The sequence below is a fragment of the Talaromyces amestolkiae genome (assembly GCF_001896365.1).
Source record: "Talaromyces amestolkiae strain CIB chromosome Unknown scaffold22.1, whole genome shotgun sequence".
NCBI classification, from domain to species: Eukaryota; Fungi; Ascomycota; class Eurotiomycetes; order Eurotiales; family Trichocomaceae; genus Talaromyces; species Talaromyces amestolkiae.
The window spans coordinates 116,178-143,328 of record NW_024468058.1 but is presented as its reverse complement, the minus strand read 5'-3'; the positions used below and the strand labels follow the sequence as shown (position 1 = coordinate 143,328).

Sequence of the window (27,151 nt, the reverse complement as noted above, 5' to 3'; positions counted from 1 at the left end):
GACGAACAGTGTGATATATCACTTTATGCATAGACTTTCTACGGAGTACATACGTACAAAATCGTAGAATGCGGCATACACGCAAATGCTACCAAGTTCGAACGTACTACCGTGGTCTGTCGGCCACTATTCTTCAGTGCATCCACCGGCCAATTTGAAACGATCGGCTTGAGTTTTGCTCTAGCTTGCCTAGGTACATTAAGTCTAATATATCAAAAACGATAGATGTTAGGCACGTAACAGGAATAGTGTCGATCTTTGGATATATACTACGTACTACAGATGTAGATCCAGATATTTGTCACAAATGACTCAATGAGAAGTAGCGGTCTCTTGGTTCTTTCTAGGCGTTTGACATGAGACCTGGGTATGGAACCGATCTCGGGAAATATTTATATGGATATCATAATGCGATAGCTTTTGCAGTAGGAGCAGTACTATACAAAAAAAATATAAAGCGCGTAGGAAAAGAAAACCAAACGCCATTTAGACCAGTTTCCAGATGAAGCCACCACCTCGTTCCAGATAATATGTGTGAGAAGAAAAATCAGACTTCTCAGTAGCCCATTTCAATACCGAACAAATGCAATCATTAAATATTGAGTATGCGTCAAGCCGGAGGTATTATAAAACCATATCAAAGACCGTTGGTTGTGAAAAAGAGCGACGTGGTGGTATTGTACAGTCACGGTCTAGATACTAAGCTCCCACGCCAGAACCACGCTTCGACGCACGCCGTCCTGAATAACTAGAATCCGTTTCCGCTGGCGCGGCCTTCTTCTTTTTGCTGCTACCGCTTCGACCGCCCTTGGGCCTATATCCCGTATCCTCATCCCGCTTGCGTTTCGCCTTTGTCGCTGACGGAGCGGGTACATCGAGCGCAATGCCGTCTTCATCGTACATTTCTTCCTCTTTGGCCTCTTTGGCTGCCTGTTTCGAAGCAGCGAGTGAAGACCTCTTAGAAGAGCGCGCGGTCGCCGCGGTGGAACGCTGTGGCTGTGTCTGAACCTGACTGCTCTTCTCGGATGCAACCTCGTTATCCTGCAAAAATACGTATGGAGTATTGCGTCGTAACCAGTTGTATACGGAGTTGGGATTCTGCAGAATTGCTTCACGCTCACGATCGGCGAATGTAGGTTTATCAGGAAGTTGTTTCAATTGTACATCCGCGGCTGCGTCGCCCATTTTCGCGTCTAGTGCCAACAGATATTCATGTTCGTGATCGGGGGTCATGTAGTTCATATTGAGTAGAGTCGTCGGGTCTTCATCGAGTTCGGCAAAAATCGAGGCGGAAGACGCTGCGACCGAGCCGCTGTGCTGAGCGATTTCTCGCAGAGAAGCGTATTGCATCGACGGTCGGAAAGTGGTACTGCGTTTCACGCCTCTTTCTAGACGACGATAGGTTTCGGCTGTGATTTCTCCGGCTTTCAATTCGGCCCTGGCTTCTTTCAAGGCAGCTTTTGCTGCTGAAGTGGTGTATGTAGATGGAGCGATGTCATCGTCATCGTCAGGTGTCAATGGTGCTGTCACTTCTCCAGGCAGGCTGAGGTCGTATCGTAGGTTGGTCGGGATGTAGATGCTGTCATTGAACTCCATAAGGACTTCGAGAAGTTGACTAATGACACACCGTGTTAGTGCCGCTCGTATATCTGGAAAAGGAAGGGGAAACCTCACTCATTTGTTTCTTGTAGTTTCTTCGACACATCTTCTATACGCAGCTGTTCCCGTACGAGTGCCTCGCTCTCGCGCATTTCCAATTCGAATTTTACCTTTAGTTTGGCGAATTTTTTCCTATGGAAAGTTACTGTGTCAGCCCTGTAATCTCAATCGCAGAATCAATATACGCACTTAAAGGAATGGCATGGCTGTTTAGTGGTCGCAGCTGGCGCATCAGGCAACGCGCCTGGTGAAGAGCGTGTATCCTCCCGATCGGAAGGCATATTTGTGGAAGGGAAAAAAAATAGTTCGAGTACAAGCGATCTAAACGGACTCGAGGACGTGGAAACGCGGTCGCGGCATTGACAGAATGGTTGATTGAAGAATGGTCTATTGTCGTTGCTATCACAGGGCGGCGAGAAACTGCCCCGGCCATTCCACAAGGCGACAAGGCCACACAGCTTCTTGCTTTTCTTAGCGTGGCTGGTGGGCCACTCCGGAGTTTGCTTAGTCCCGTCGGTCTAGAAAAAAAATTGAACAATCTCATCTACAACAAGTTGACAGCATTTACAGCCTCACCAAATCATTGCAATCCAATAATATAAAATTTACACAATGCCAGGCCTCAAAGAAGCTGGTCACGACACTAGTCACAAAAAAAGAAAACTCGACGATGTCCCCGAAATCGAAATTGATGTGTCCGCCCCCGAACCTCCCTCAAAGAAAGCTCTACGCAAAGCCAAAAAGAAGGGCATCGATCCTACTGAGACGACCGTTGTGAATTCTGAAACCGAGGCAACAGAGAATAAAACAAAGGACAGCAAAGATGGAAAAGATGGTAAAGGAGGAAAGCGATCAGAGTATGGTGTGTGGGTTGGAAATATGCCCTTCACAGCCACGAAAGAGGACGTCCGCAAATTCTTCCTTGACGGCTGCACGTTTAGCGAAGCAACAATCACACGAATCCATATTCCAATGGGACCGTCCAGAGGATTTACTCCGCAAAACAAAGGGTTTGCTTATGTCGACTTTGCCAATAAGAAAGCAATGGAGGAAGCCATTGGATTGAGCGAAAAGTTCATTGCGGGTCGTCGTGTGTTGATCAAAGGCTCGTCAAATTTTGAAGGCAGACCTACGGAACATCAACAAGCGGGCGGAGCGGCGAAAGCTGGAGCAGCTGCAACAAGTGCGCACCCACCTTCGCGACGGATATTCGTTGGTAATCTCGGCTTCGATGCTACGAAGGAAGCCGTTGAGGAACATTTTTCGCCGTGTGGTAGTATCACGAATGTGCATCTTGCTACGTTTGAAGATTCCGGGAAGTGTAAAGGCTATGGATGGGTTGAGTTTGAGACTATCGAAGCGGCTACACATGCCGTAAACGGGTTTGTCAAGATTACCGAGGATGATGAGGAGGATGAAGAAAGCGACGAGTCATCGTCATGTGAGGACGACAAATCTGATGAGGAAGGCGAGAAGACAAAAGCAGAGAAGAAGAAAAGCAAGAAGATCACAAAGAAACCAAGGATGAAAAAAGTCTGGGTCAATCGTCTCCTAGGCCGTCAACTAAGAATGGAGTTTGCGGAAGATGCAGCCACTCGATACAAGAAGCGCTTTGGCAAGGATAGTAAGAAAGATGATGGCGAGAATGAAGGAGGACAACGCCGTGATCGTCGTCCTAAGGATGACTCTCGATACTCACAGGATACTGTGCAGAGACTTACTGGTGCCATTGTTGAGGCTAAAGGAAAGAAGGTCACTTTTGATTAAAATATTCATGAATGAATTGGGCGTTAATGTCTCTGTTTCTGTATATAGCGAATGAACTAAAGCTGGTTTATTTACCATCTGACCCACCTTTTCATTTGTAGAACAAGCAGCTAAATATATACTCGCCAGTAATCTATTTAACCATAGTTATATTAAACGACACCGACTGCGTGGTCACTAGTCAATTACACTAATCTCGTCGTATTAGGGCTTTAAGCGCGCGATGGCTCGACCGCAAGAGGCGCCTACAAAGCCCGCGCTAGTCCCAGACAGGCGCCGTTGACATCTCTCGGGCCGCTTCAGATGTCATAGTGTAAGCACGCCCAAAATACGTCTTTCTTTTCTCTTCTACAACAACAATCACAACTATCCTTACAAAGTTTACATCTTTCCATCATCTTTGCTTGACTTGTATCATTGTATTTCCGCTCTTCCTATATCGCCTCGCTTCCTAGCCATTTGTATTTGCTCCTCGCCACCGTACCTTGGGCCTGATCATCAGCAATCGCTCTTTCGTCCGCAGTTGTCCGCCTAAGCCAAAACAAGTTTCCGGTATCTCCCCCGCCGACATCTCTGGCTGAGATAGTGAAGACAGCAGCTATCCGACTCTTTTCGCCTTTCATCCGGCACCTCCTTGATTCCTTGACTGTCTGACGGATCTTCCCACGACAATAGTCAACACGCGCTTCCGGTCGGTACCCTGGTTCGCTACGGTGCCAATCGCAGAGCCCGCGTTCATCGTCTTGTGAAATGGCTTCCGCTCGGCGTCACAGAATTGGAGCTAGTCGCCGACGAAGAGAAGACGAAGGTGAAGATGAGGATTCGACGGTGGGACATGTGGAGGAGGACGATGACTCGATGAGTGATGGATCGCTACCGAGCCATTTGGGCGACGACGATGATGCCGATGGCGAGGGCAGCGATGCCAGCGAGGATGAGCGCTCGGTGACGCAGCATGGTAGTGCTACGGAAAACGGACATGCTCGTGCTGGTCGGGGAGGGAAAAGGGACGACTCTGGGGAGAAACTGGAAGTCCCAATCAAGCCGACATTAACCGCGACGGTTTCTGACACAGGAGTGATGATGAATGGACTTAAAATATCTGCTGGACAGGAAGTCGAAGAGATAGAATTTGACAGTATGGGTAAGATAGAGAGAACACCATCGGCGCCGCCTACGGAGTCGAGGAGAGAAACGTTTGCTGAACGGAAACGACGGGAGCATGAGGAGTATATCAAGGCTAGGGATGAGAATCCCGCGTTTGTTCCGACACGAGGAGGTTTTTTCTTGCATGACAAGAGATCTACAGACGGACATCGATCACATGTCAATAAGTCGAAGTCACGGCCATATGGCCTTATTGTCGATGGAAATGTGGGGAGGTGAGTTACATTCTACTCTATATGCGAAAACTCATGCTGAGTATAATTATTCTAGACGTCCAAAAACCGATGCCAGCGATGGACAATGGACTCACGACTTGCACGATACAGTGGTTCGCGATGATAGATCTACCAACTCCACCTTTACACCTTCGTATTCGCAAAATACAAACACAGGTTATACGAATGGCTCGACAACAGTGACTGTTGCACCACGTTCTACGCCCCCGAACCGCTCTTTCTCGACGACATTGTTAATTGGAAATGTCCCTGTACGAGTTTTCTTGCCTGGAATGGAAGCTGCGATCCCGTTCGCTGCTGTGCCGAAGCGTCAGCATACGCGGTTGCCGCAACACCGACCTCCCTTGAGACGCGATAAACCCGTTCGTGTTTCATTGCCAGGTGCAGCACCCAAATATATTCTACCAGCACCTGAACGGTCGTTTATATTCATTCCTCGTGCTCTTCGGCCCAATCAACAGTCCTTCAGAGGACGAGGTCGAGGTGGATACTATACTGGTCGAAGACCCAGCTTCTACCAACCAGGCTCGGTTTACTCACCTAGTATATCCATGAGTCGCAGATCGTCGCTGCGAGAAGGCATGCACTCACCTGCTGCATCTGTCCTCTCGAGACATAACATGGCGACTGGCGAAGTTAAACCCATTGTTCGTCTTCCACCTTCGGTTCGCCCACCTGGCGTTATGGTGCCCGGACCGGTCATGCCGGCCGTTCCTCTTCCTCTAACAGTCCCCAACACGGCGTACAGAGAGATCCGTAGCGGGCCGATGACCATGCACCAACCGCGACCGCAAAAAACCGTTTCCTTGGCCGACATTGAGAGCCCAGCAAGCTTCAACTTTAATCCTCCTCAGCCTCAACAAGAACAACCATTCCATCAACAAGTTCCCGTGGCTATGGTAGCCCCGGGCTATGGACCGGACGGCTCCTACATGCACGGGCGTCACCCGTCACATCCTAGCCAACCTTCAGGCACGCCTCTTTCTCACATTCCCGAACGGGCTATTCACGCAGCACCTTTCCAACCGTATGGAGCACCTACACAACCTGCATATTATCCAGCCGGTTATCCTCCAGGAGCCATGTACTACCCCGTTCCTGGGAACGAGTATCCCCATTATACACCCCCAACTGTCAATAACGGCATGGGTTATGGCCCACCACCACCGCCTCACCCATCGCAACTCCCACCAGGCCCTCAAGCAGGGGGCCAGCCATATATGCTCCACGCGGCGCCGCCGCCAGCTCCACCTTCGGCACCTCCACACACCACCGGGGAGCAAGCTCCTCACGCAGGCACAGTAGCGCACGAAGCCAACGGCACAGTCTATTTCTACGACGCACAGGAACTCTACCATCCCAACGCAGCGTACAACGCAACTGGCGGGGTCGTCGGGATGGGTGGCATGATGACGCCGCCCGGTACGACGTATTATTACCCACAGTCGCCAGGCGTTTACTATCCTCAGTAATTCATCATGTTTGAAAAGTTTCGGCTGTCACCTCATAGCGTTTCTTGTTTCTTTATTTCTTCGACCTGTCTTACTGTTTACTTTCTCTGTTTGTCCTGATGAGCGACTCGATACATCGACATCATTCTATTATCATTATATAGTTCAGCATAGCCCATTCCGCGCGTTCTGGTCTTTTTATGTGAAGGAATCGGTTTTTGTTTTGCTTCGATTATATTCTCTATTTTTAGTTATCATACTATATCATTATCTAGTATTTGTTGTGCATCAATTTCAGAATCTGTATCCTTTCCCCTATTATCAGATGAATTGTGAGATAGGATCGCCTTTAGTAATCTCCACAACCTGACATCGATCCCTTACCTTGGTAGGTATGTACTTACTACCGTATACTTGTAGAATGTAGTATGTAGTAGCCACAAGCTGCATAGTCGACATACCTTATTCAGAGCATCAACCACCACAACTACTGAATACAGTAGTAGTTTAGTATAGTTGATGGGTTATGCAACTCGGCACGGGCAGTGTTTACCGGAGACAGTTAGCGATCGTTAATGATCTACACGGCACGTACTTAGTAGTCTACTTCCAGGGGTTACGTACGTGTGCTCGGTTCTGTTATTTTGAGAAATTAGGGTAGTATGAATGCACTGTATAATTAGCTACGTAGGTGGTGCATTATTTAATTAGATTCAAATTGAGCCTGGACAGGGCTAGACATCGATCGTGCCAGCCGGGTAATTGGGGTGTCTCGGATGTCGGATGCAGAGAGCATACATCGTGTGGTTGTGACATAATCTTGAAATGTCAAGACATTCAGATAGTTGTTTGGACGGTGTCCGACGGAGTCACGAAGATGATCTGCAAAAGGCGATCGTTGAAGGGACGGTGATCATATTTGCACAAGCCAGCTGTTGAGCTGTGCCTTTGCTCTGTTGGTACATACATAGTGCAGTACTACTATGTACGTAGAGTATGAACATTAGACTGGATAAATATGGATAAAGTCACCTCGTCATGGCGATCATACCGACATACATACTACGCTGGGTATGCGCAATAGTTATGCAGTGTATAAAGGAGCATATAGTGTACACCGCCATCGTCGATCTTCATCTCTCTCTGCAGTCTCAGTATCTGATGCACAATAATGCAACAACCGTTGGATCGATTAAAAAGATGTTGCCTAATGACACGATCAATTTTAGACTTTGGTATGGCTGTGCATAGGCCACATTATAATTCATAGCCAAAAAAAATTAGCACCAACGTAAGCAAAATAACAAACTCGACTGGTCAGCTTTCGACTTGCACGGACATGTTTACGTATGTCTCATGCAGTCGATCGACAGTGATACTAAAAATGAATAACCTTACAATTGTACAGTGTATAGTTAAGCATAACCCAATGAGGATGCATTTCAATGGCCGGGATCGTAGTCCCGCGTTGGGCCCAGAGATGTATGATCGATGGAAGCGTAATCATGCGATGGCACCTTTACCCTGGACTCAGAGTTCGGTAGGCAAGGATGTACCGTTGCATTTCTCACGGCAAAACGTACAGAGAGTATGGATGATGAAGAGCACTTCCTATTCCGGGAAGCCGAAATCACGTATAGGAAGCCGGCATTGTAGCAAATAGTAGAGCAGTCTGAATAAACAGAATGTATAAAATTTTTATTTCTTTATTCGATCTAACACCATTGAATTTGAGTCTAAAAGACTCCAATCTAACTGGGTAGCTGGGTTTGATCTAACAATATGCATGTGACCAGTGCAAACCGCCACGACAGCGATACATCAATACTGTATTACATAGTATGGTATAACCCGTACCGGCGGGAGGAACTGACTCGGTGTCGTCCGAGCATCACGAGACTATAAACGAAGTCGCTATTTAGTCTCTTTAGTAGTTCATCTATTTGCCTTGATTTGTAAATTAGTATAGGGCTATCCTGTCTAGCTGAAACATAGGTAATACATTTGTACAACTTATGGTGTACACGCGTAGTTACAATAGGAGAGTACAGTCATGTCGTCATCGTACCGCCGGTCGGTGAGAAATGCCGCGATGCCGATTATTGTCAGCGGAGGTTGTTAATTCAGTTAGTAACTACATAATACATTAAGTTGTAGACATGGGAGGCCTGATGCGTGCGCGGACGTTGCATATTGACGTATGGTAGGTTACTTAGTGAGAGAGCTCTCCCCGCCTTTACTTAGTATTTAACAATACGGAGCTAGACTGCAGCCGCCAGCGAGTAGGAGGCCTAATAGAATACTCCTGTTACCGTCCGTACTCTAGTCCCCCTGCGCTTTCCTTGTGAGAGGCTCCCCTCATTCCCGCCTACAAATAACCATTCCTTCTCCAACTCTCGCTCTCGCCCTCTCTCCCTCTCTTGATCCCTCCTCTCCTTACTCTTGCAACTGTCCTCCTGCATCATCACACCACCATACTATACATCTCTCCATCATCTCGTTCATCGATTTTGATGCAGAGTGTATTTGTCGTTTGATTTTATCATCAAAATCCTCTGTCGTCATTCCTCGAATCCTTAATTTTCTGGCCCCCAGCCTAAGCTTCGTTGAGCGTTAGCAGCCAAACCACCTCTTTAATCATCCATCTTTCATCATATAGTCAAGAGTCACAGTGCACGAGATCTATCATGAGTGATCTGGTGCCCGTATCAAAATCGTCTGCGATTTTGTCCACCGCCATGTCTGGCCCAGCTCCGCCAGCTCCGCCCGTCGGTCCAGATACTTTGATTACTATCAAGATTCTGCACAATGACTCAGTGAACCGTCGCTTCAAGATTCCTTTGCGTGACTTGGGTGCTCGCATTTTCCCTCAAAAGGTATGTTTTTTTTTTTCTGTTCTTGATCGATTATGTATGATTATGCGGTCACCTCACGTGCATGCTTCCCGCTGCTTGCGTGCTACTTCAACCGACTTGGCCTATCTCGGACACTGTAGTATGCCGTACTTCCGTTATCAGCTCCTGACTCGGACTGGCTCATCCACCTCCCGATCATGTATCAGTGTTCTGATCTGTAAATTGATATTATTTTTTCTATCATCTTGATCGTTGCCTTCTAACCTTATCACGGCAGGTCCGCTATCTGTTGACAGTCGCACCCACCGACTCCTTAATCCTTGAACGCTATTCCGATAGCCTCGCCAACTACATTGTCCTGGACAGCGAGAATCCTGCTGTCTACAAGCAGCTCTACCGTGCTGCCAAGGCCAAACTCAAACTCCGCATCAAGGCTACCACTAAACCCCAGGACTCCACAGACGCGCCAATCACCTCTCCTATCGAGGAACCTCGTATCCAGGAACAATCTCACCAACGCTTCCGCTACTTGGAGACTGTGCTTAGTCCTTCTCAGACGTCCTCTCAATCCAAGAGTATGACGTCACCCCTCACTTCCCGGGCTCGGGCCTTCTCACCCGTGTCTTCTGTCCACGAGGAGAAGCAGCAGGCCATCCCTCTCCGATTCGCCAATAACAATCACCTCGGCAGTGCATTCTGCATCGACTGCAACAACTGCGGAGGTAGCATTCCCAGCGAACACTATCACTGCAGCATCTGTGACGACGGCGACTACGACTTGTGCCTTAATTGCGTTGATGCCGGTGTATCCTGCCCTGGTGAGAACCATTGGTTGTTGAAGCGACTGGTACAGAATGGGGTCATCGTTAACAGCGTTACCACAATCGCACCCAAACGTCTTGATCCAGATTCTAGCACAGAGGAACCTACCCCAGTGAAGGAAGAGCCAAAGGTTGAAGATAAGATTGAAGAAAAGATTGAGGAAAAGGAGATTGTTCCTGAGCCCGAGGTCCAGGAGGGACAGAAAGAGGTCGCAGACGAGCGTACTTGCAATGCATGCTTTAGAGAATTCTCCGAGAGCACAATGGTCCACTGCGACAACTGCGAAGACTATGATTTGTGCATTGGTTGTCTATTGAAGAATGTTCATGGACACAACCCTGCCCACGCTTTCTCCATTATCAAGGAGCATCAGCTTGGTTTGAAGAGTCTAGTTCTCTCCCGTTGCCGTCCAGGTCGCCATTACCATCATGCCGCGATCTGCGATGGATGTGAAAAGGTAAGCACCACCACCACCACCACCAGTCCTCAATTTTCATCTACAACAGATTTTCTAACTTGAACAGCGCATTGTTGGAGTCCGACACAAGTGCCTTAGCTGCCCTGACTGGGATTACTGCTGGTCTTGTGTAAAGACTGCCGATCAGTCCCACCCTCAGCACCGGTTTGTCCCCATCTACGGACCCATCACTGAAACATCCCTCTCTCGGGATGTCCATTGCGGCATCTACTGTGATGGTCCCTTGTGCCGCGGCAAGGCCACCGCCTCATACATCACTGGTGTTCGTTACAAGTGTGCTGTCTGCCATGACACCGACTTTTGCGCTGCTTGCGAGGCCTTGCCAGCCAACCCCCACAATCAGACTCATCCTTTGATCAAGTTCCGTACTGCAGTACGCAATGTAACTGTCAACACACTGGGTGACGATGGCTTCGGTGGTCAGACCATGGTCATGGGTGACCGTACTCCTCCAGCTGTGCGTAGTTTTGCCGATGTCCCGTCCGCCAACTCCGTTGTCGAGGCGCCGTCTGTTGTGGAAAAGGCCGAATCGATAGTGCCGGAGACAGTTGAAGAGCCAGCTTCCGAGACAGCCGAGACAGCCGAGACAGCCGAAACATCCGAAACCCCTGCAACTCCCCGTCGATCATCGGTTGACTTTACCGACGACTACAGCGCCTACTTTATGAAGGATACCGTTTCTGATGGAACCGCTATGGCCCCGGGCCAAGTTTTCCAACAGACCTGGACACTTTACAACCCTGGACCTACCACATGGCCAGTAGGCACCAGCGTTCGCTACGTTGGTGGTGATGCCATGTTCAACATCAACACGGAGCATCCTTCCAGCGTTGTGGCTCTTGCTGTAGCCATGTCGAGCAACGAGTTGACCCACCCAGTTGCCCCTTCAGAATCGGCCGACTTTACCGTCACTTTGAAGACCCCTCAGCGTACTGGTACTTCTATCTCTTACTGGCGCTTGAAGCACCCCAACGGCACTCCATTCGGCCACAAGCTTTGGTGTGACGTCAAGATTATCGACGCGCCAGTTGCGGCAGTCGAGCCAGTTGAAAAGGAGGCTGAAGAACAGGTTATAATCGAGTCCGATTGTACTCCTGACGTTGAGGTTGAGGTTGAGACTGAGGTCGAGACTGAGACTGAAATGTCCGGTAGCAACATGGTTTTCCCCAAGCTCGAGAAGGAGTCCCCAGTCTCTAGCACCCACACACTTGCGCAAAACCCTGCACCTTCCTACACTGCTCCTTCAGTATCCACTGTTGACGACCAGGCTCTTCCTGAGGATATGGAGAGCTTGGCACTTGAGGACAGCGACGACGGCTTCTTCACTGATGAAGAGTACGATATTCTCGACGCTAGCGATCAGGAGTCCATCAACGGAAAGCAGTAACTTTTTTAAAACTTATGACCCGAAATTGTTTCCACTACTCGATAAATGGCTTGCCAAGTCCATCTGGGCGTTCATTCATTATTTCCTTGCTCGTTCATTTGCGTTATGTAAGCTATGATCTAATCACTTTTTCATTATCATTCGTAACCTAAAATAATTATCTCGTAACCTAAGGATGTAGGATGGTAGATGGTATTAATACCAATCATCCCTCTTCTCCCCGCCCGTCTTATTATTCGGATTCATAGAAACAATCCTCCTCCCCGGAATCGTATCATGCGTAAATGCCGATTCAAATATCCCTGATATCCCCCTTCTGCCTAGCCTCTGGAAGGAATCATATTGTTCCAGGTCGGTGTTGCCGTTACATGCCGCCCATTCAATCGCTGAGGACGGCGTTGAGCCATCGCCCAAGTCGCTCCAGCGTGTGACCACGATGGCGTGTCTGAATTTCACCCCGGTCTTTCCTTTGCTGCTACTACTAGGGCGACCAATGGGTGGGTTCGGGTCTGGTGTAGTGTCTTCAGACAGTTTAACTTCGACAAGATACTCAGTCGGACACAACGGACACCGCCTCATAGGCTGACATTTCCCACACTGACTCGGGATAGCATACGGATCAAACTTCCCGCGTCCTGCAACCGCGTCTTTGAGTCTGTGCTCTACGCCCTGCAATCCCGCCGTGTTGCGTGGTACGGGGATGTGATCTAATGCGCATTTGCATACATCCATCAACTCCCCATCCCGCCAGTGCGGGCATGCAGAGAAAAAAGGCCAGTAATCTTCGCGACTGTAGAGGAGCAGTCGTTTCCCTGTTGGTGGAAGGCCGGGGGAGGCGAAGCATTGACTTATGACGCGCATCAACAGACGGTTTTCGTGGATGTGGAATCGGGTTGAGATGCTCCATGTGCCCCCGCCTCCGGCTTCGGAGTATCGCCATCGTCGACCCAGAGATTCGGGTTTGAGGCCGTATTTAGGAGAGTTGAAGCGGTGCGCGCGGGTGGCTAGTTGCACGAATGTGAATGGGATACTCCGTCCGTGCGCAATGCGGTGCCGAGCCGGTGGGTTGATAGCGTTGCGTTCTTGGGGGCAGTTGAATACCGGATTGAGGACCTGCGCGTGCGTTGGTTGCAGTTTCTCATTGCCGATTCTGATGCGTCGATGATATGTTGCGCAGGGTATGCAGAGGAGGTGATACGGCAAGAAGCGGTCCAGCAGGACCAAGAATTCGAGTTTTTGTTGTCGGTTTTCAGTTTGATTGAGTTGGTCCATATATCGCCTTGGACCCAAGCGGGTGTATAAAGTCTTGTTTGCCAACGCAAGACAAACCGCCGTCTTTGCATCTGTCATATCCGCAACACGGCACCACACTGTGCCCGGCAAACTGGCGATCCCATTCTCGCCTCGAGGCCGATTCTCATCTGCAAGATAATAATAAGATTCATCCGACTCAAAGCCTTCCTGCAGACTCATCGAATGTAGTAGCGTCGTATAATCTACGTTTTCGCCCAGTTGCGTATCGAGACCTGCACTACGAGCTCGATATTTTGCCCTATGGGCTTGCAGGGGCGCAATTGGTGGTAATGGCGGGACGTCATCTTTATCTTCCCCATACCCTTTGGCATATGAATATTGTGTAGTGGTAGTCTTGATACTGGCCAATGTTGTCGAACTAGCAGATGTAAGAGGCCCCTCTGCGCCGGCGCCGCGTTTGCGCAGTTTCTGGCGCGATTTCTTTGGTTTGAGCCAGTTTGTGAGACTTATTTTGCTGCTGCTGTTGGGTTGGTTGTCTCTAGGCATATTCTTTTGTTCGTCATTTGTGTACGAATATTAATTGATTGGTTTTGAGGCATGTATGTTAAAAAAGAAGGGATGATGAAACGAGGGAGGTAGATCATGGAAAGCTCGGACCGGCAGAGCTCGGAATGTTTCAGCCTCATGTGGCGGTGCGTCTCGGATTTATGACATATGTTAGTCTTCTCGGAGCGAATGGGAATCGTGTTTACTAAGAAGGAAGGGCAAGCTTTCATTACAGTTTACAGAACGTGAAATGAATGTCCTCCTAGTTGAGGTAGCCTATCTTAGCAACATGGCGCCGCTTTAACGCTATTTCTAAGATTGACCAGTTTGCCAAACAATACAAACCAATACAAACAGGTGCAAACTAATGCAAACAAGTCAGACCAATCAGCGCCAGCTCTCGACCCGAAGAGGAAAGTATGGCGTAGCCCTAACTGTTTGTTTTGTCGCTGTACATGCAGAAGAGAGTGTGATTACAAAGTATTCTAATTGTAAGCGATGAATAATTATGAGAGTTAGTTTGTCAGCATAGATAGGCAATACTTTGAGTATAGTAGAATGAATAGGGTTTAAATGTTAAGAAAAAGCATGTGTAAGATGTTCGAAAAGACACAACAGAACCACACCCTCAAATTTCCACGAGATTATCGAATCTAGCTTCTACTAGCTTTTATCAATAAAATGTCATCAATAGCCCTTGTCCTCGGCGCAGGAGCCAATATCGGCCAAGCCGTAGGCCGCAAATTCGCTGCTAACGGTTACAAAGTAGCCCTCGCAAGTCGTACTTCGTCCGACACTGCAAGCCGAGATGAGAAAGACGGACTGTTCCACTTTCGCGTAGACTTGACCAACCCCGCGAATGTGCAGACTCTGTTTGAGCAGGTTCAGGCTTCGCTGGGAGTTCCAAATGTAGTCGTTTACAATGGTTTGTCGCTACCCCTTTCTTTTAGAGAAAGAGTGCATGTTGATTCCTCATCTACGTTATCACAGCCGGCTATTTAGTCCGCGGAGAAAACCCCTTCTCAATCACACCGGAAGCCTACCAAGAAGTCCTCAACGTAAACACCACCAGCGTCTTTGCCGCTGCCCACGAGGCAGTCCACGGTTTCGAGAAATTGCCTACCTCATTGCCGAAATCGTTCATATTCACAGGTAATGCGTTGGATGAAATCGTCATCAATGGAATGGCGCCTGCAGGTGCTGGAAAGTCTGCAACTGCGCATCTGATAAAAGCCGCCGCGGCGTCGGAGACGTACAGGCAGGCAGGGTACACGTTAGTATTTTGCATTTCTGTTTCGGGTGTGGAGAAGAGGATAGAAGTTGATTCAGTTCAATAGGTTTTATTACGTGGATGAACGAACGAGTGGAGGCCAACCTGTCGGTAACAAGGTTGATGGAGCGGCGCATGCTGATCTCTATTTTGAGTTGGCGAGTGATGAGAACCAGAGGGAGTGGAAGCAGACGTTTGTCAAGGGGAAGGGATATGTCAAGTTTTGAAAGGTGTCCCGAGATTTACTATGGAAGATGATCGAGGGCCCGACTGGAAGATAGGTTTAATCTTACATGAGCCTATAAGTAGTCGATAGTCAGAGTTATTATGCAATATTTTGATTTTTTTTTGCTAATTATACATGTCATAAGGACACGTTTTTCTATCCGAGCCGCCGTACTCCGCTTAGCATAGCAACAGATGTATTAGGAAACCATCGCAGACCTCGTGATTTGATATGTCTTTGCAATCCCAAACTGACAGTGTCGAACAGGCGTGAAATTTCCTCCTGAAATAAGGTCGCGTATCCTGGCCGCCGATTTTCTAGGCATCCCATCCAAAGCAACTTCATTGTCAAAGGATCATTTGAGCAAAAAAGGCAATACTTTGCGTAAGCAAGAAGACCAAAGAATAATGAAAACGAATATATAAAATATCTATCCGTCCTTTCAATCCCCTTACCAGTCTTCAGAGATGCCCGGGTTCCTCTTGTTTCACGATCGTGGTCTCCGGCTCGAAGATATTGATGAAATTCCAGTCTGCATCATAGAATTCTTCTGTCTGATATAACTTCATGACTGTGTCATATCGAAAATTGAAGTATCCGTAGGGCTGAGTTCATTGCCATCGTTGGTTGCGGTTTTTTTTTCGCATCTCGGCGACGTAGGCATGTTCATGCTGAGACCCATGCGCTACTAAGAAGCTCATGCCAACATCGTTTTTTTAATGCGGGATCGTTTGCTTGTGGAGGAAGATCTGGAAATCCACCTTTCGTTCTAATCGTATCTGCCAGCGCTTTCCAACTGTCAGACTTAGTGGCAGTCTTAAATTGGTACAGCTGTTTAGTCATGTGCTGTAAGAGATATTCTCTGATGTTTTTTGAGAACTTGGGGGTTGGTATCACCATACCACGCTGTCATTGGACTTGTCACGCTAGAACATGAGAAAGCTGCGATCATTATGGCGAAAATGGCGGAGTAGGTGACCAGTCTCCTTCTAGATCTTCAGAGCGGTGGTAAATGCCATGATGAATGTCTGATTCCATGACCTCGAGTTTGAGGCGCATTGTCTTTCCGCAGTAAATGATGAAACGGGCCGGTACAGAAACGGAGAGTAGTGAGGACTCAAATCTTGAAGCAGTATCTGCTGTTTCGAGTACTATGGCAAGAGCTCAAAGATTCCGTATTTTCGACTGATAGGTGGTATACTCCGGCGACGACTTCGTTCGGATTATCTTTTCCGAATGTATTCAGTTCAGATAAGCTAGGGCTAGGTGAAGAATAGCATTTTCAAGCACTTTGCATCTCTCAGACTCGTGTGAACTGCTGCCCTCAAGATTAATGCACATCATTACTGTAATTGACCCAGGCAAGTTAAGCCTCCAATCGAGGGCAGCATAGATCTGCGATTCCGCACTCAGAATTTCGTCGTTTTGGACTGTGATCGCTTTGTTCGAGAGTGACGAAATGAGTCGTTTCCAAGTTGTCAATGTAACGATGTCGTCCTTGTCGAATTTCAGTGCCACCAGAGGCAGTCAGTGGCGGCAAGATGAGCACGTTTTTCCTTTGGCACTACATCTTTCTCTACTCGCCAATGTATCTTAAGATCATATGTGGATTTCTCCACTCTCCGTTTCCTTACCAGCCCGAGTCATCATTTACTGCGGAAAGACAATACGCTGTTGCTGCTCCTGTTGCTGTTCTCGCTACTATAATAACTTGCGAGGCGGCCACAACTCTTTGCTGCTGATGGAAATTCCATTGAATTTTATAATGCTTCTGCATTGATTCTCGCAATCTCGAAGTGGTATTTCTGCCCATAAAGTTGCGCGAGACATTTTTTTGACCCTGAATGTAAGTTCAGGCCTAGGTTGATGTATCCCTCGCATGCTTTAGGATCACTGATTCTTAAAGAAGGTTGGAGCTTCGCTGGTACGTTGAGAATTTATTTTAAGTTCTATTCAATTGAGTCATATCATGTCTTCAGAAACATACCTCTTCTATCCTTTCCTCATCTCGCGCTCTCCGTACTGAAGCAAGCCGTCTGGATTGATGCTCAATTGGAACTCTGGGAGAAAGGCAGTGGTTACCGAAAGCGGCTGGGTTTTCTTTTCTGAGCTGAATAATTCGATATTGTTGACCGGTTCAGTGCCTCACGGCACGCGAGTGGGTCTGCGATCCGCCCTGGTCGATAGTCGCTTTTGGTTTAGGTATAGGACTCGGTTAAGATACGCCTTTGCCATATCATAATTTGGAATCGTCCTTGCTAGGTTGCCAGCTTTGTTGCGCCACTTGATAACATCCTTCAGCCCCATGAACGACTCACCCCGGCTTCCCAGATCTTGAATATGTCCTTTCCAGCACGATATCTTGTGCCTATATTCTTCGCTCCATTTTTTATAGCCTGATTTATCGACTTCTGTGAGGTTCTATGCGTGTCGTTAGACCTCGAACTCAGGATTGGTTTCACGAGCCAGATCAAGATAAGCTGTCAGGGCGCCGTCATGCTGGGCTTGCTGGACTAACCATAAGTTTGTGAGGAAGTTTGCTCCCTCAACAACATAAGTCTATTAGGCATTTAATGGAGCTATCTTGCTCCAGAGCTTCATCTGCGCCAGTAAAGTTCGTCCGCTGTCTGAATATATCATGCCATACTAGATCTTCTTGTATGCGCGCAGGCTTCTGGTGATGACAGTAGTTTTGGGGAATTTTGCAAATAAAAAGGAAGACTTGATGGGAGGAGAAGGAAAGGCATAAAATAAATAAGTAAGTGTGGGCGTCTCTAGCGAGAGTCGGTGCCTAAATAGGATGGCGGAATAGGCCTTATCATTGACCAATAGCTACACAGTCTTTGAACACTCGTTTGCCATGTCTTTCTCTTTGTTACGTTTGTTTGACAGGGTCTGTCCGCTTTTTCATTGCCCGTTTTTCCATTGTTTCATTTGTGGTCCGAATGCAGTTAGGGTACTCTGGGCAGTGTGAGGAGTGTCCTTGCTTCTGTTCTCCAATACCTACACAATCGTCCAATTTTCGCTTCTTCATATATTCCGGAGGGGTTCATCATACTATCATACTAGTGCGGAGTCTCTGTCTGAACGATTTGTAAGTGAAACGTAAAAATGTGATCGCGAATTTCAAGGTCAAGCGGCTGATCAAATGCTATGTCTGTTAAATGTCAGGAATGAGTAGCCAGTCGAACGTCGAACTTACTAAAAATGAAAAACCACTTAGTTGCCGACCATAGATATCATAATACTCAGATATGGAGGCAGTTCAGGGCAACAATAAAGCTACAACTTTTTTGATTGTTGAAATTCAGGGCTTGAGCTGCGGAATGGGCAAAGACATGAAATGTAAGGATCTCGTTAGGCAATCAGACAATTTCATAGCACTCATTGTAGCTTATGAGTCTACACTTTTTTATGCACGTACCCCTCTCTATACATGAATCTCGACTGTCTCGTCAGGTTAAACGACTATTGAGGACTAGATGTTGCTGGCAACGATTGGTTGGTGCCAAAGGAAACCCTCGCGTCGTGGGCAGACGGTTCCCCACACTTTTGCTTACTAGGACCTAAGCTCCATGGAGCTTTAAGCGACGACCATAGGAGCTCTCATTCTTATTCATCTTGTTATTTATTTTCTATGGACTCATTCTCTTTTGAATGCTGTTTTGTATGGTATTTCTATATCAATCACTTACAGCATTATGGCCCTCCCGGCTTGGAATCTCCTCAAAGGCAAAACTGCCGCTATCACCGGCGGGACCACAGGCATTGGCCGAGCCATCGCGCTAGAATACATTCGACAAGGAGCCAATGTGGCTATTAATCACTTGGGACTGGAAAAGGACGAACCTTTGCGTCATAGTTTACTGGAAGAAGTCGAGAAAATTCAGCAAGGACACAAAGGAACCGGATACAAGGTTGGCGAAGTTTTGGAGATTGCGGGCGATGTAACAGACCCCAAAACGAGCGAGACGTTGGTCAATGAGGCGGTTAAGCAATGGGGAAGACTGGATATCTTTGTTGCGAATGCGGGTGTTTTCAAGGAAGCGAAGTTTCTAGAGTATGCTTACCTCTTCTTCAAAAGGACACGACAAAAAGCTGACATGACAGGATTCAACCGAGTCTCCTCGATCACAGTCTAGATGTCAATGTCAAAGGTACATTCTATTCCTGTCAAGCCGCAGCCCGCCAAATGGTCAAACAAGGACACGGCGGATCCATTATCGGCGTCTCATCAGTCAGCGCTCTCGTCGGCGGAGGCTTCCAAACACACTACACACCCACAAAATCTGCAATCTTGTCCATGATGCAATCAATGGCCATCGCTTTAGGCGATAACAAAATTCGCTGCAACGCGCTACTCCCCGGAACAGTCAACACGCAATTGGCAGCTCACGATACGGCGAATCCTACAAAAATGGCTATGCTGGAAGCTAGAATTCCGCTCGGCCGAATTGGTGAGCCGGAGGATATGGCAGGTCCGGCGTTGTTTTTGGCGTGTGAGGAGATGAGTCGGTATATGAATGCGTCGCCTTTGTTGGTTGATGGTGGCATGTTTAGCAAGTTGCAATAATGCATTAGTTACCAAAACTACTTAATAGAATTTCGAGTTTTTGAGCATTCAAATCTCCCTGCACAGGTATTATACAAATAAACACTTGACTTCTTTTCGTCTTGTCAATTTGAGCCATTACTTATTTAGTTATCCCCACAGAGCGAAAGTGAACCGACCGGCTTTCTACCCGACGACGCGCGGTGTGGCCAAGAACTGTGGGGGAAAGCCGTGCCGTCAATTGGCCCTTGGGATGCTGATCCACTTTTGGCACGAGACGAGGGAGTCATGTCACACAACAGACAGGAGTCATTAACTTGACTCAAGTAAAATCCACTCATATCAGCCCATTACGTAGGTCAAGATATGAGGCCGGACGCAGTTTAAATTAGTGGTTGAAATCAGCTGTATCGAAGTGAACCGTACAAAGATCTTTGGTTCAATGGCAATGGCTGAAGCATATGTGCGAACGTTATTTGTACAGCAATAAGAGTTTAGAAATAGTGTTGGAAATTGATAGACATATTACCATAGAATAATCCTAATAAGGCTAATATGATGAGTGACAATGGAGTCAATTGAAGCTTATCTCATAGACTCTATCTTCTAAGGTTGACGGAATAAGACAGACTCTCTACATATCCATCTCGAACATCTCATTCTGCATGGTATATGCAGAACCCCAACTTAGATGTATATAAATTGTCAGTCGAAAATCACACATCTACTTAGCATGCTCAATCTGAGCCGCCGCCTCCTCCTTCTCCTGCGCAGCCTTGTCGTACACATCCTTCATAATACCTTCCTCTTCAATAACCCTAAATCTATCGGGACGCTTAGTAGAAATAGCTTCCTTGTCACGGAAGACGAGCAGAGGCGGGTTGGTGCGGTAGTATTCATCCATATCTTCAAGAGTACGCCCAGCGGTTTCAGGGTAGAAGAGGTACATAGTCGGAACCATGGCCGCATTCAACACAATCCAAATGATGTAGAAGCGCCATCTCAGGTTTTGGATACCAATGGGCGTAATTTCGACGACCATGAAGTTGAGTATCCAGTTTGTCGCGGCTCCGATGGCGGCACCCTTGGTACGCATGGTCAAGGAGTTGATTTCAGTAGGATACACTGTTCAATAGTGTTAGTGACTAGTATGAGAAGGAGATAAAGGTGGACTTACACCATGGCACACCCTGCATGCCGATACCGAAAAAGACATAGTATAAAAAGAAGAAAGCCACTGATGCAGAGGCGACATTATCCTTATAAGCATAGCCAGGCAATTCGCTGAATCTGAGCAAGCAAGTGATGATGATATAACAGAAACACTGTCCTGCAGCACCAAAGATCATCAAGTTTCGACGACCCCAGCGATCGACTTGTCGAACACCAAGGAACGACCAACAGAGGTACTGCACACTATTGCAAGCAGCAAGAAGTCTTGCAAGTTCTTCGCTCAACCCAACTGACTTAGTCAAAACAGTGGGTAGATAGTATGAGGTAACATTGATACCAGAGAATTGCTGCATGGACTGTGTGCCCATACCCAGAATAAGACGACGCAGAGACTTAGTGCCGGCTTTCTCGTTGGCGCGGCCACGAAAAATATCGCTCCAGCTGACGGCATTGACGCGCTCGTATTCAACGGTGTTCTTGATGTGTTGCATCTGCACAAGAAGAGTAGGATCATCCGGTTCTTTGCCTTCGAGATGTCCGAGAATCTCATAGGCTTCTTCGTTACGATTCATGATGACTAGCCATCTGTTCGTAACCATTAACATGTGAGACGGCGAAGAAGTGGAATGAAGTTGTCACATACCTAGGTGATTCGGGAAGCCATGGAACGAGGAAGAACAGGATAATGATGAAGAGCAATTGAACGGCAAGAGGAAATCTCCATGCAACAGGCCCCGAAACAAACGAAAGCCCGTAATTGATCCAGTTGGCCAGCGAGAAACCAACCAACAGCAGAGCATTCTCAAAAATGACCAACTTTCCTCGCAGACTGGATGTCGCAGTCTCCGTCTGCCAGACAGGAGCAGTAGAGCTGTTGAGACCATTGCCGATACCAGAAATGACACGAGCCGTCATCATCTGGGCAACACTGTAGGAAGATGTTTGAAGAACTGCGCCAACCAACATGATCGATGTACCCAAGAGAATTGTCTTTTTTCGGCCAAGTTTCTCACCGATCCAGAAGGCGAGGATAGAACCCAAGAAACAGCCAATATCGTAAATGGCGGTGACTGTGCCGAGAAGAGTTGTCTTGGTCGGGCCAACGAGATTGTGGACTTTAAGATAGTCGGGTGAAATGACCACACCGCCGAAGACTCCCTATCGTCAGGTCAGCCATCATCCATCCAGAGGACGTGGTAAATTCTAGTCTTACCTGGTCGTAACCATAAAGGGTCATCTCAACACCACAAGTAACGGCGAGCCAGAATTGTAGCCATCCTCCCCGAAGGCCAAAATAGGCACTTTTCGGTTTAAAGAACATGGTTGCACGAGATGAAGTTGACAGCAACAAAGAGAAGTATGTGGCAGACTATACCGGAAGACATGGAAGGTGTTGAACGAAGAAGATATCCTGCCCGACTAATGTAGAACTAAGTCCTGGAGAAAATGCAATAATACTCCAGGTCAATCAAGAGGTTTATATACATAATTCCGAAGCTTTTATAGTACGAGACAGTTGACGCCAAACCCTACTGTCGCATGAGCCGTGTCGACAGGTGAAAAAGACCCCCATGGGGGAAACGAATGCATTACCAAAAAAAACCGGGGAATGTGCCTATGGAAACTTGCCATTGACCGTGAGTCGCGATTTAGTATTACCGATTGTATGGTACCACTCCCACATTCCAAGGCAGGGGAATTATGCCGGACTAAACCTTAACACAGGTTGGATGCCTCCGAGACGGATGCCCACGACACGGATGCCCACGAGACGAGAGAGATCAATGCGTCGTGTGCTAATAAAGTAAGATCCACACGACTACCTAATTTTGGAAGTTCCTCGTTGCAAACAGTTCGTATTTGTGGTGTTTCATGGTGACCGAGTTATTGTTCAGTTCCAACCTTCTATATTGTCTATATTTAACTTTCTGCGCGTCTGTGGAGATTATCATGAACTCCCAATATCATATCAGGTATTTTGTGCTGAACCGTTCAAATTACCGAAAAGGCTTCTTCCTCTCGTCTCATAGAGAATAGGTTTCACTCGAACGATGAATCTGTTCTAAGCCTGCCTAGCAGAGCCGCAAATCTCCATCCATCTCACAGTCAAATCAACAACCTTTTCAATCCCTTCCTCAATCAACTGAGTATGCGGCATTTTTCCGGCGTTGGCGTAGAGATGTTCGTAGTAATCGTCCAGTACTAAACGGTTGACGTTAACCTTCGAAACGCCAGCCTTTACACATTCCTTCATTAGATCAGGCTCGAAACCGTTTGTGCCGTGCAATGCGAGTCGAACTCGTCCGTTGACATTTGATCGGATTTGGGCAAATCTTATTATCAATTAGCAAATTTTAAAGTGACAATTCAAGTGATTTTGGGCATGTTTAGAGTCAAACTCACCTCTCAAAGTCCAACCGTGGACCAGCAGGTCCATATTCACCATGCACATTCCCAAACGCAGGCGCCAACGCATCAACGCCCGTAGCTACAAACTGCTCTACTTCCTCCGGTGTAGTCATACAAGCCTCTAGACCAGCCGTATCCATGACCCCATCCTCACCACCTTCAATCCGGCCTGGCTCCGCTTCCGTCGCAATCTGTCGCGCATTACAATACTCTACCAGCGCCTTCGTCTTGCTGAGATTTACCTCCTTCTCGTAATGCGACATGTCCACCATGATACTATCAAACGGCAACTCCGTAGCTCGCTTGATGATATCCTCTGACTGTGCGTGATCAAGATGTATCGAGATGGGCACACCGGCTTCAATGGCACGTTTCACGGCCTCGGCGGCAGTGCGGATGAGTAGGCCATCCGAGACTTCGATTGCCCAGGGGAAGAATTGGATGATAAGTGGTGAGCGAGCTTTGACGGCTGCTTTTACGAGGCCGAGAATTTGTTCGATGTTGTATGCAATTGCAGCGATGACGCCGTATCCTTTGGCCTCGGCATTGCGGAGGATGCGGTTGTGGATGTTGGTGTCTTTCCAGGTTGATGCCATTATGTCTGATTTGTCCCACAAATTTGAGATGTGATTAAGTGAAGTTCGTGCTGCTGACTTGAAGACCTGAATATGTACTTTTCATCTTTCAATTGATGTTTACGTATGCGGGGTCGAAACAGGCTGGTTTCTCGTTACGAATGCTGGTTGCGTGGTACTCGGCTCGAGGGTGAGCTTTTAAGTTGCCCCACGATATGCATCTAGAAATAGCTACATATGCAATTTCTCTAGATAGTCTATCATTGATCTCCAGAGTACCAATTCTTTGAATCTTTGCTCGTATGAAGCTTGTTGTGACCTTCCAAAATCTCGCAAGACACTGATCGAGTCAATCATTAAGTTGCCACTTTATTGATTGTGCTATCCTTAGAATGAGATAACTAACTTTTCACTCATCACTAGAAATTTTTATATTGATCGCTACTTTTTGTGTGAAGACAGCATCGAAAGTTCGAATAAATACAAAAAACCTCCCTCGCTGAAAATCATAACTCTTAACACAACCTGTCGTTATCGTATCAGATACCTTCATAAACACCATACGCATGACAAGTCAGACAATCAGAAAGGAGAATCAAGATCATTAGTTGGAAGAGTATTTGTCATCCATAATTGCCTCAATTCATCACCCAAGGAAACAACTGGCCAACCCGTACGTTTACGTCGTGCGTCCAGCAAGTCCAGAATACAGTTGCGCTCGTTGATGTCTTGGGTGAACATTCCAGCTAAAGACTCTCATTAGGATGATACGTCAAAGAGGAAGATGCATTGAGACATACCGATGTACAAACATTGTGAAGACATAAGACTCGAGGCATCGTCATTGAGGGTTATGGCAATGCCACAGATGATATCGATGCAGTGCTTTACGGTTGACTGTGTTTTTATGAATTGATCAGGTCCGCCCATTGAGGGCTCATGTGTGCAAAGAAGTATCTGTCCGACACAATGAACCTGAATTGCGACGCCTATACTTCGTTGTAAGCGTGAGCCAGATGGCATGACTGCGGAAATACTTACCAAAAGCAGGTGCACATATCCATATTGGCGAGAAGATAGACACATTGTCATGACTCATAGTTGGCAGGGGCGAGAACTCTACAGTCAAGTGTTGCTCCCAGTCGTCCAGACTCTTACGTAGATAACTTGCCTGATCGACTCTTTCCTGCAGAGTCATGTTATTCATAGCCTCTCGAGAACAGTAATCGATGACTTTAGCGGTGACATATACCGATCTAGCGGCAAGCTCAAATGGAGTCAGTGAACTGTACGGCCTTTTAGGTGTCCAGAACGTCAGCGTTTTCCTTCGCTCGCGGAATGCAGCCCAGAGATCCTGTCGCAGCCAAGCCCACCACACCGCGCTTTTGATACCTCCGGAGTCACCATGTATGACTTGAGAGCGCTGGATAAGAAAAACTCCTTCGAGATGTCTCTGCCAGTCCTTTGAAGAATCATTGAGCATTTCGTATGTAGAGATGATGAGTGTCGTTGCGAGTAGCTCAGAGCTTGTTTTGTAGCTTGAATATTGCATAGCTTTTTGAACGTAGTGTAGTGTTTGATAGTAGTATTGCAAGGCAAGATCTCGATACGATCGGTCATCGCTGTTAGGAATTTCAGGACTGGCGGCAAGACTGGGGTTCAGGGAGATGTGGCGGCATGAAAGGGCTAGAATGGCATTTAATAAGCCAGCGTTCCGCATCTTCTCATCTGGTTAGAAGCGCGGTATAGTGAGCAGATAGCAAGGTGATGGCCTACAGCGAGATGTGGTACATATGAGGAGAATTTGCATGTTGGATCAAATAGATCGATCTGACCAGTTGTTAGGCATTTGCAGTAAATCTTTAGAATATGACATACCCATTGGCTAACCCTTCGCACAAAATGCTCGAAAAGAAGATACTCTCTCGGCAACAGTTGGATAGGCTTTTCCGACTGCCACAATTGCTCCTCGAATTGATGCGCCTGCACATGCACATTATTGTCCTCTCCCTCAATTCCAAGTAAAGAGGGCTGTTCTTGGTCCACGATTCTCGTCGCTCGTTCCAAAGGCGTTAAACGCGAGACATCCACGTTCTCTTCCTCTGCTCGCGCAAAGAAAAAGTTTCTAAATTTGCGATAGTCATTTTCCGTGCCATTTACAGTTCCATTTGACGTATGATCGAGCACTGTGGATATCTCCGGGGTACTCCGCGCGGCATCATGAGCCAGAAGTCCAAACCAGCGGATGGTAGCAGCATTTACGGTTGGACCGGGCGATGTGACTGACACCGAAGCGCTGAGAGACTGTGCAGTATTCGTGGGAAAATTGTTATTATGTAGGATGGAGGAAGTTGATGAGTTATCGCGGTCTGCGGCAACAATTGCCGCTAACTGGTCTAGCGATTGTTGTGGGTGATGTTGTTGATGATGTTCTTGCTGCTGCGGCGAGGTATCCTTGCGGATTACTGCCCCGTTATCATCGGCGGTAATATATTCCCATGAGAGAATATGAGGAGTTTCGTAATGCGGTGGTTCCAGATCATGCGAAGGTGGACTCGTTTGTGTTATGTTAGCAATATCTCCATCGAGGTGAAGTGAATGCTGTTGCACATCCTCGTGTAGTTGTGCCGGTGTGCAGGTAGCATTCTCTTCATCTTCGTGGGAGAGGCTCTCTGTGCGCTTTTCTTGTCGGCTCCGCGTGCCAGTCGACGGAGTTTCAGGCGTTTGTTGCTGTGTATATGAACATGTCTTCTTTGCTTTCTTACACAATCCACAGATCGGTTTTAGCTCATCGCATTTCAGATGTCGCTTGCGACATGTTGTACTATGAATGTCAGCAATTTGAAAGAAACAGAAATCGAATACAACACAAGACATACCATCCCGACGTCGTCCTTAGACCCCTACCCCGGGACCTGCGATTCCGCGATAGTCTCGGAGGAGACGATGACGGTGATGGATTATTGACCATGATAACAAGAAGTCATTCTTTCTGGTGTAATTACGTAGAGATGTATGGAATTGATCGTCTCGTGGCTACGAAGTAAGGCTGATCGCAAAGCAAGGATGAGAAGCAGGGGAGCGATCCACATCGGACCATCTCCGCAATCTCGAAGGCGTTGCGGGGTCACTAGCCCTAACCCGAGTACGTGCATACTTACACGTACAACTACTACTGGTGCATACTATTCGTAATTCAGCAGAAACCTGTTCTTAGTGTACTCACTAAGTGGAATAACTAATTTCCGGTTACACATATGAGTTGTCTCAGGCTGCATCCAAAAGCTGTAGCTGACGGCCGAATAAAATACATAGAATTGTACT

At 47.3% G+C, this 27,151-nt stretch overlaps 9 protein-coding genes across 9 annotated transcripts; 5 read left to right on the top strand and 4 right to left on the bottom strand.

The window, feature by feature from the left end:
• Positions 1-699: 699 nt before the first annotated feature.
• Positions 700-1,940, bottom strand: BHQ10_009029 (uncharacterized protein; the record flags this gene model as incomplete). The annotated part of the gene is made up of 3 exons (XM_040881900.1): positions 700-1,615; positions 1,675-1,791; positions 1,849-1,940. 3 exons carry the CDS (start codon positions 1,938-1,940, stop codon positions 700-702), a joined length of 1,125 nt encoding a protein of 374 aa, XP_040737531.1.
• Positions 1,941-2,271: 331 nt separating this feature from the next.
• Positions 2,272-3,426, top strand: BHQ10_009028 (uncharacterized protein; the record flags this gene model as incomplete). Its single annotated transcript, XM_040881899.1, has 1 exon — positions 2,272-3,426. The coding sequence occupies one exon, from the start codon at positions 2,272-2,274 to the stop codon at positions 3,424-3,426; it is 1,155 nt and encodes a 384-aa protein (XP_040737530.1).
• Positions 3,427-4,176: 750 nt separating this feature from the next.
• BHQ10_009027 (uncharacterized protein) lies at positions 4,177-6,301 on the top strand (the record flags this gene model as incomplete). Its single annotated transcript, XM_040881898.1, has 2 exons — positions 4,177-4,808; positions 4,864-6,301. 2 exons carry the CDS (start codon positions 4,177-4,179, stop codon positions 6,299-6,301), a joined length of 2,070 nt encoding a protein of 689 aa, XP_040737529.1.
• Positions 6,302-9,018: 2,717 nt separating this feature from the next.
• On the top strand, positions 9,019-11,822 carry BHQ10_009026 (uncharacterized protein; the record flags this gene model as incomplete). The annotated part of the gene is made up of 3 exons (XM_040881897.1): positions 9,019-9,156; positions 9,413-10,414; positions 10,482-11,822. 3 exons carry the CDS (start codon positions 9,019-9,021, stop codon positions 11,820-11,822), a joined length of 2,481 nt encoding a protein of 826 aa, XP_040737528.1.
• Positions 11,823-12,017: 195 nt separating this feature from the next.
• On the bottom strand, positions 12,018-13,622 carry BHQ10_009025 (uncharacterized protein; the record flags this gene model as incomplete). The annotated part of the gene is made up of 1 exon (XM_040881896.1): positions 12,018-13,622. One exon carries the CDS (start codon positions 13,620-13,622, stop codon positions 12,018-12,020), a length of 1,605 nt encoding a protein of 534 aa, XP_040737527.1.
• Positions 13,623-14,303: 681 nt separating this feature from the next.
• On the top strand, positions 14,304-15,119 carry BHQ10_009024 (uncharacterized protein; the record flags this gene model as incomplete). The annotated part of the gene is made up of 3 exons (XM_040881895.1): positions 14,304-14,547; positions 14,613-14,895; positions 14,960-15,119. The coding sequence occupies 3 exons, from the start codon at positions 14,304-14,306 to the stop codon at positions 15,117-15,119; spliced, it is 687 nt and encodes a 228-aa protein (XP_040737526.1).
• A 3,700-nt stretch (positions 15,120-18,819) lies between these two features.
• Positions 18,820-19,691, top strand: BHQ10_009023 (uncharacterized protein; the record flags this gene model as incomplete). Its single annotated transcript, XM_040881894.1, has 2 exons — positions 18,820-19,178; positions 19,229-19,691. The coding sequence occupies 2 exons, from the start codon at positions 18,820-18,822 to the stop codon at positions 19,689-19,691; spliced, it is 822 nt and encodes a 273-aa protein (XP_040737525.1).
• A 703-nt stretch (positions 19,692-20,394) lies between these two features.
• On the bottom strand, positions 20,395-22,164 carry BHQ10_009022 (uncharacterized protein; the record flags this gene model as incomplete). The annotated part of the gene is made up of 5 exons (XM_040881893.1): positions 20,395-20,795; positions 20,848-21,086; positions 21,138-21,428; positions 21,487-22,001; positions 22,057-22,164. The coding sequence occupies 5 exons, from the start codon at positions 22,162-22,164 to the stop codon at positions 20,395-20,397; spliced, it is 1,554 nt and encodes a 517-aa protein (XP_040737524.1).
• Positions 22,165-22,905: 741 nt separating this feature from the next.
• Positions 22,906-26,798, bottom strand: BHQ10_009021 (uncharacterized protein; the record flags this gene model as incomplete). The annotated part of the gene is made up of 8 exons (XM_040881892.1): positions 22,906-23,176; positions 23,247-23,853; positions 24,505-24,573; positions 24,628-24,816; positions 24,869-25,547; positions 25,604-25,657; positions 25,706-26,651; positions 26,707-26,798. 8 exons carry the CDS (start codon positions 26,796-26,798, stop codon positions 22,906-22,908), a joined length of 2,907 nt encoding a protein of 968 aa, XP_040737523.1.
• Between the last annotated feature and the right edge of the window lie 353 nt (positions 26,799-27,151).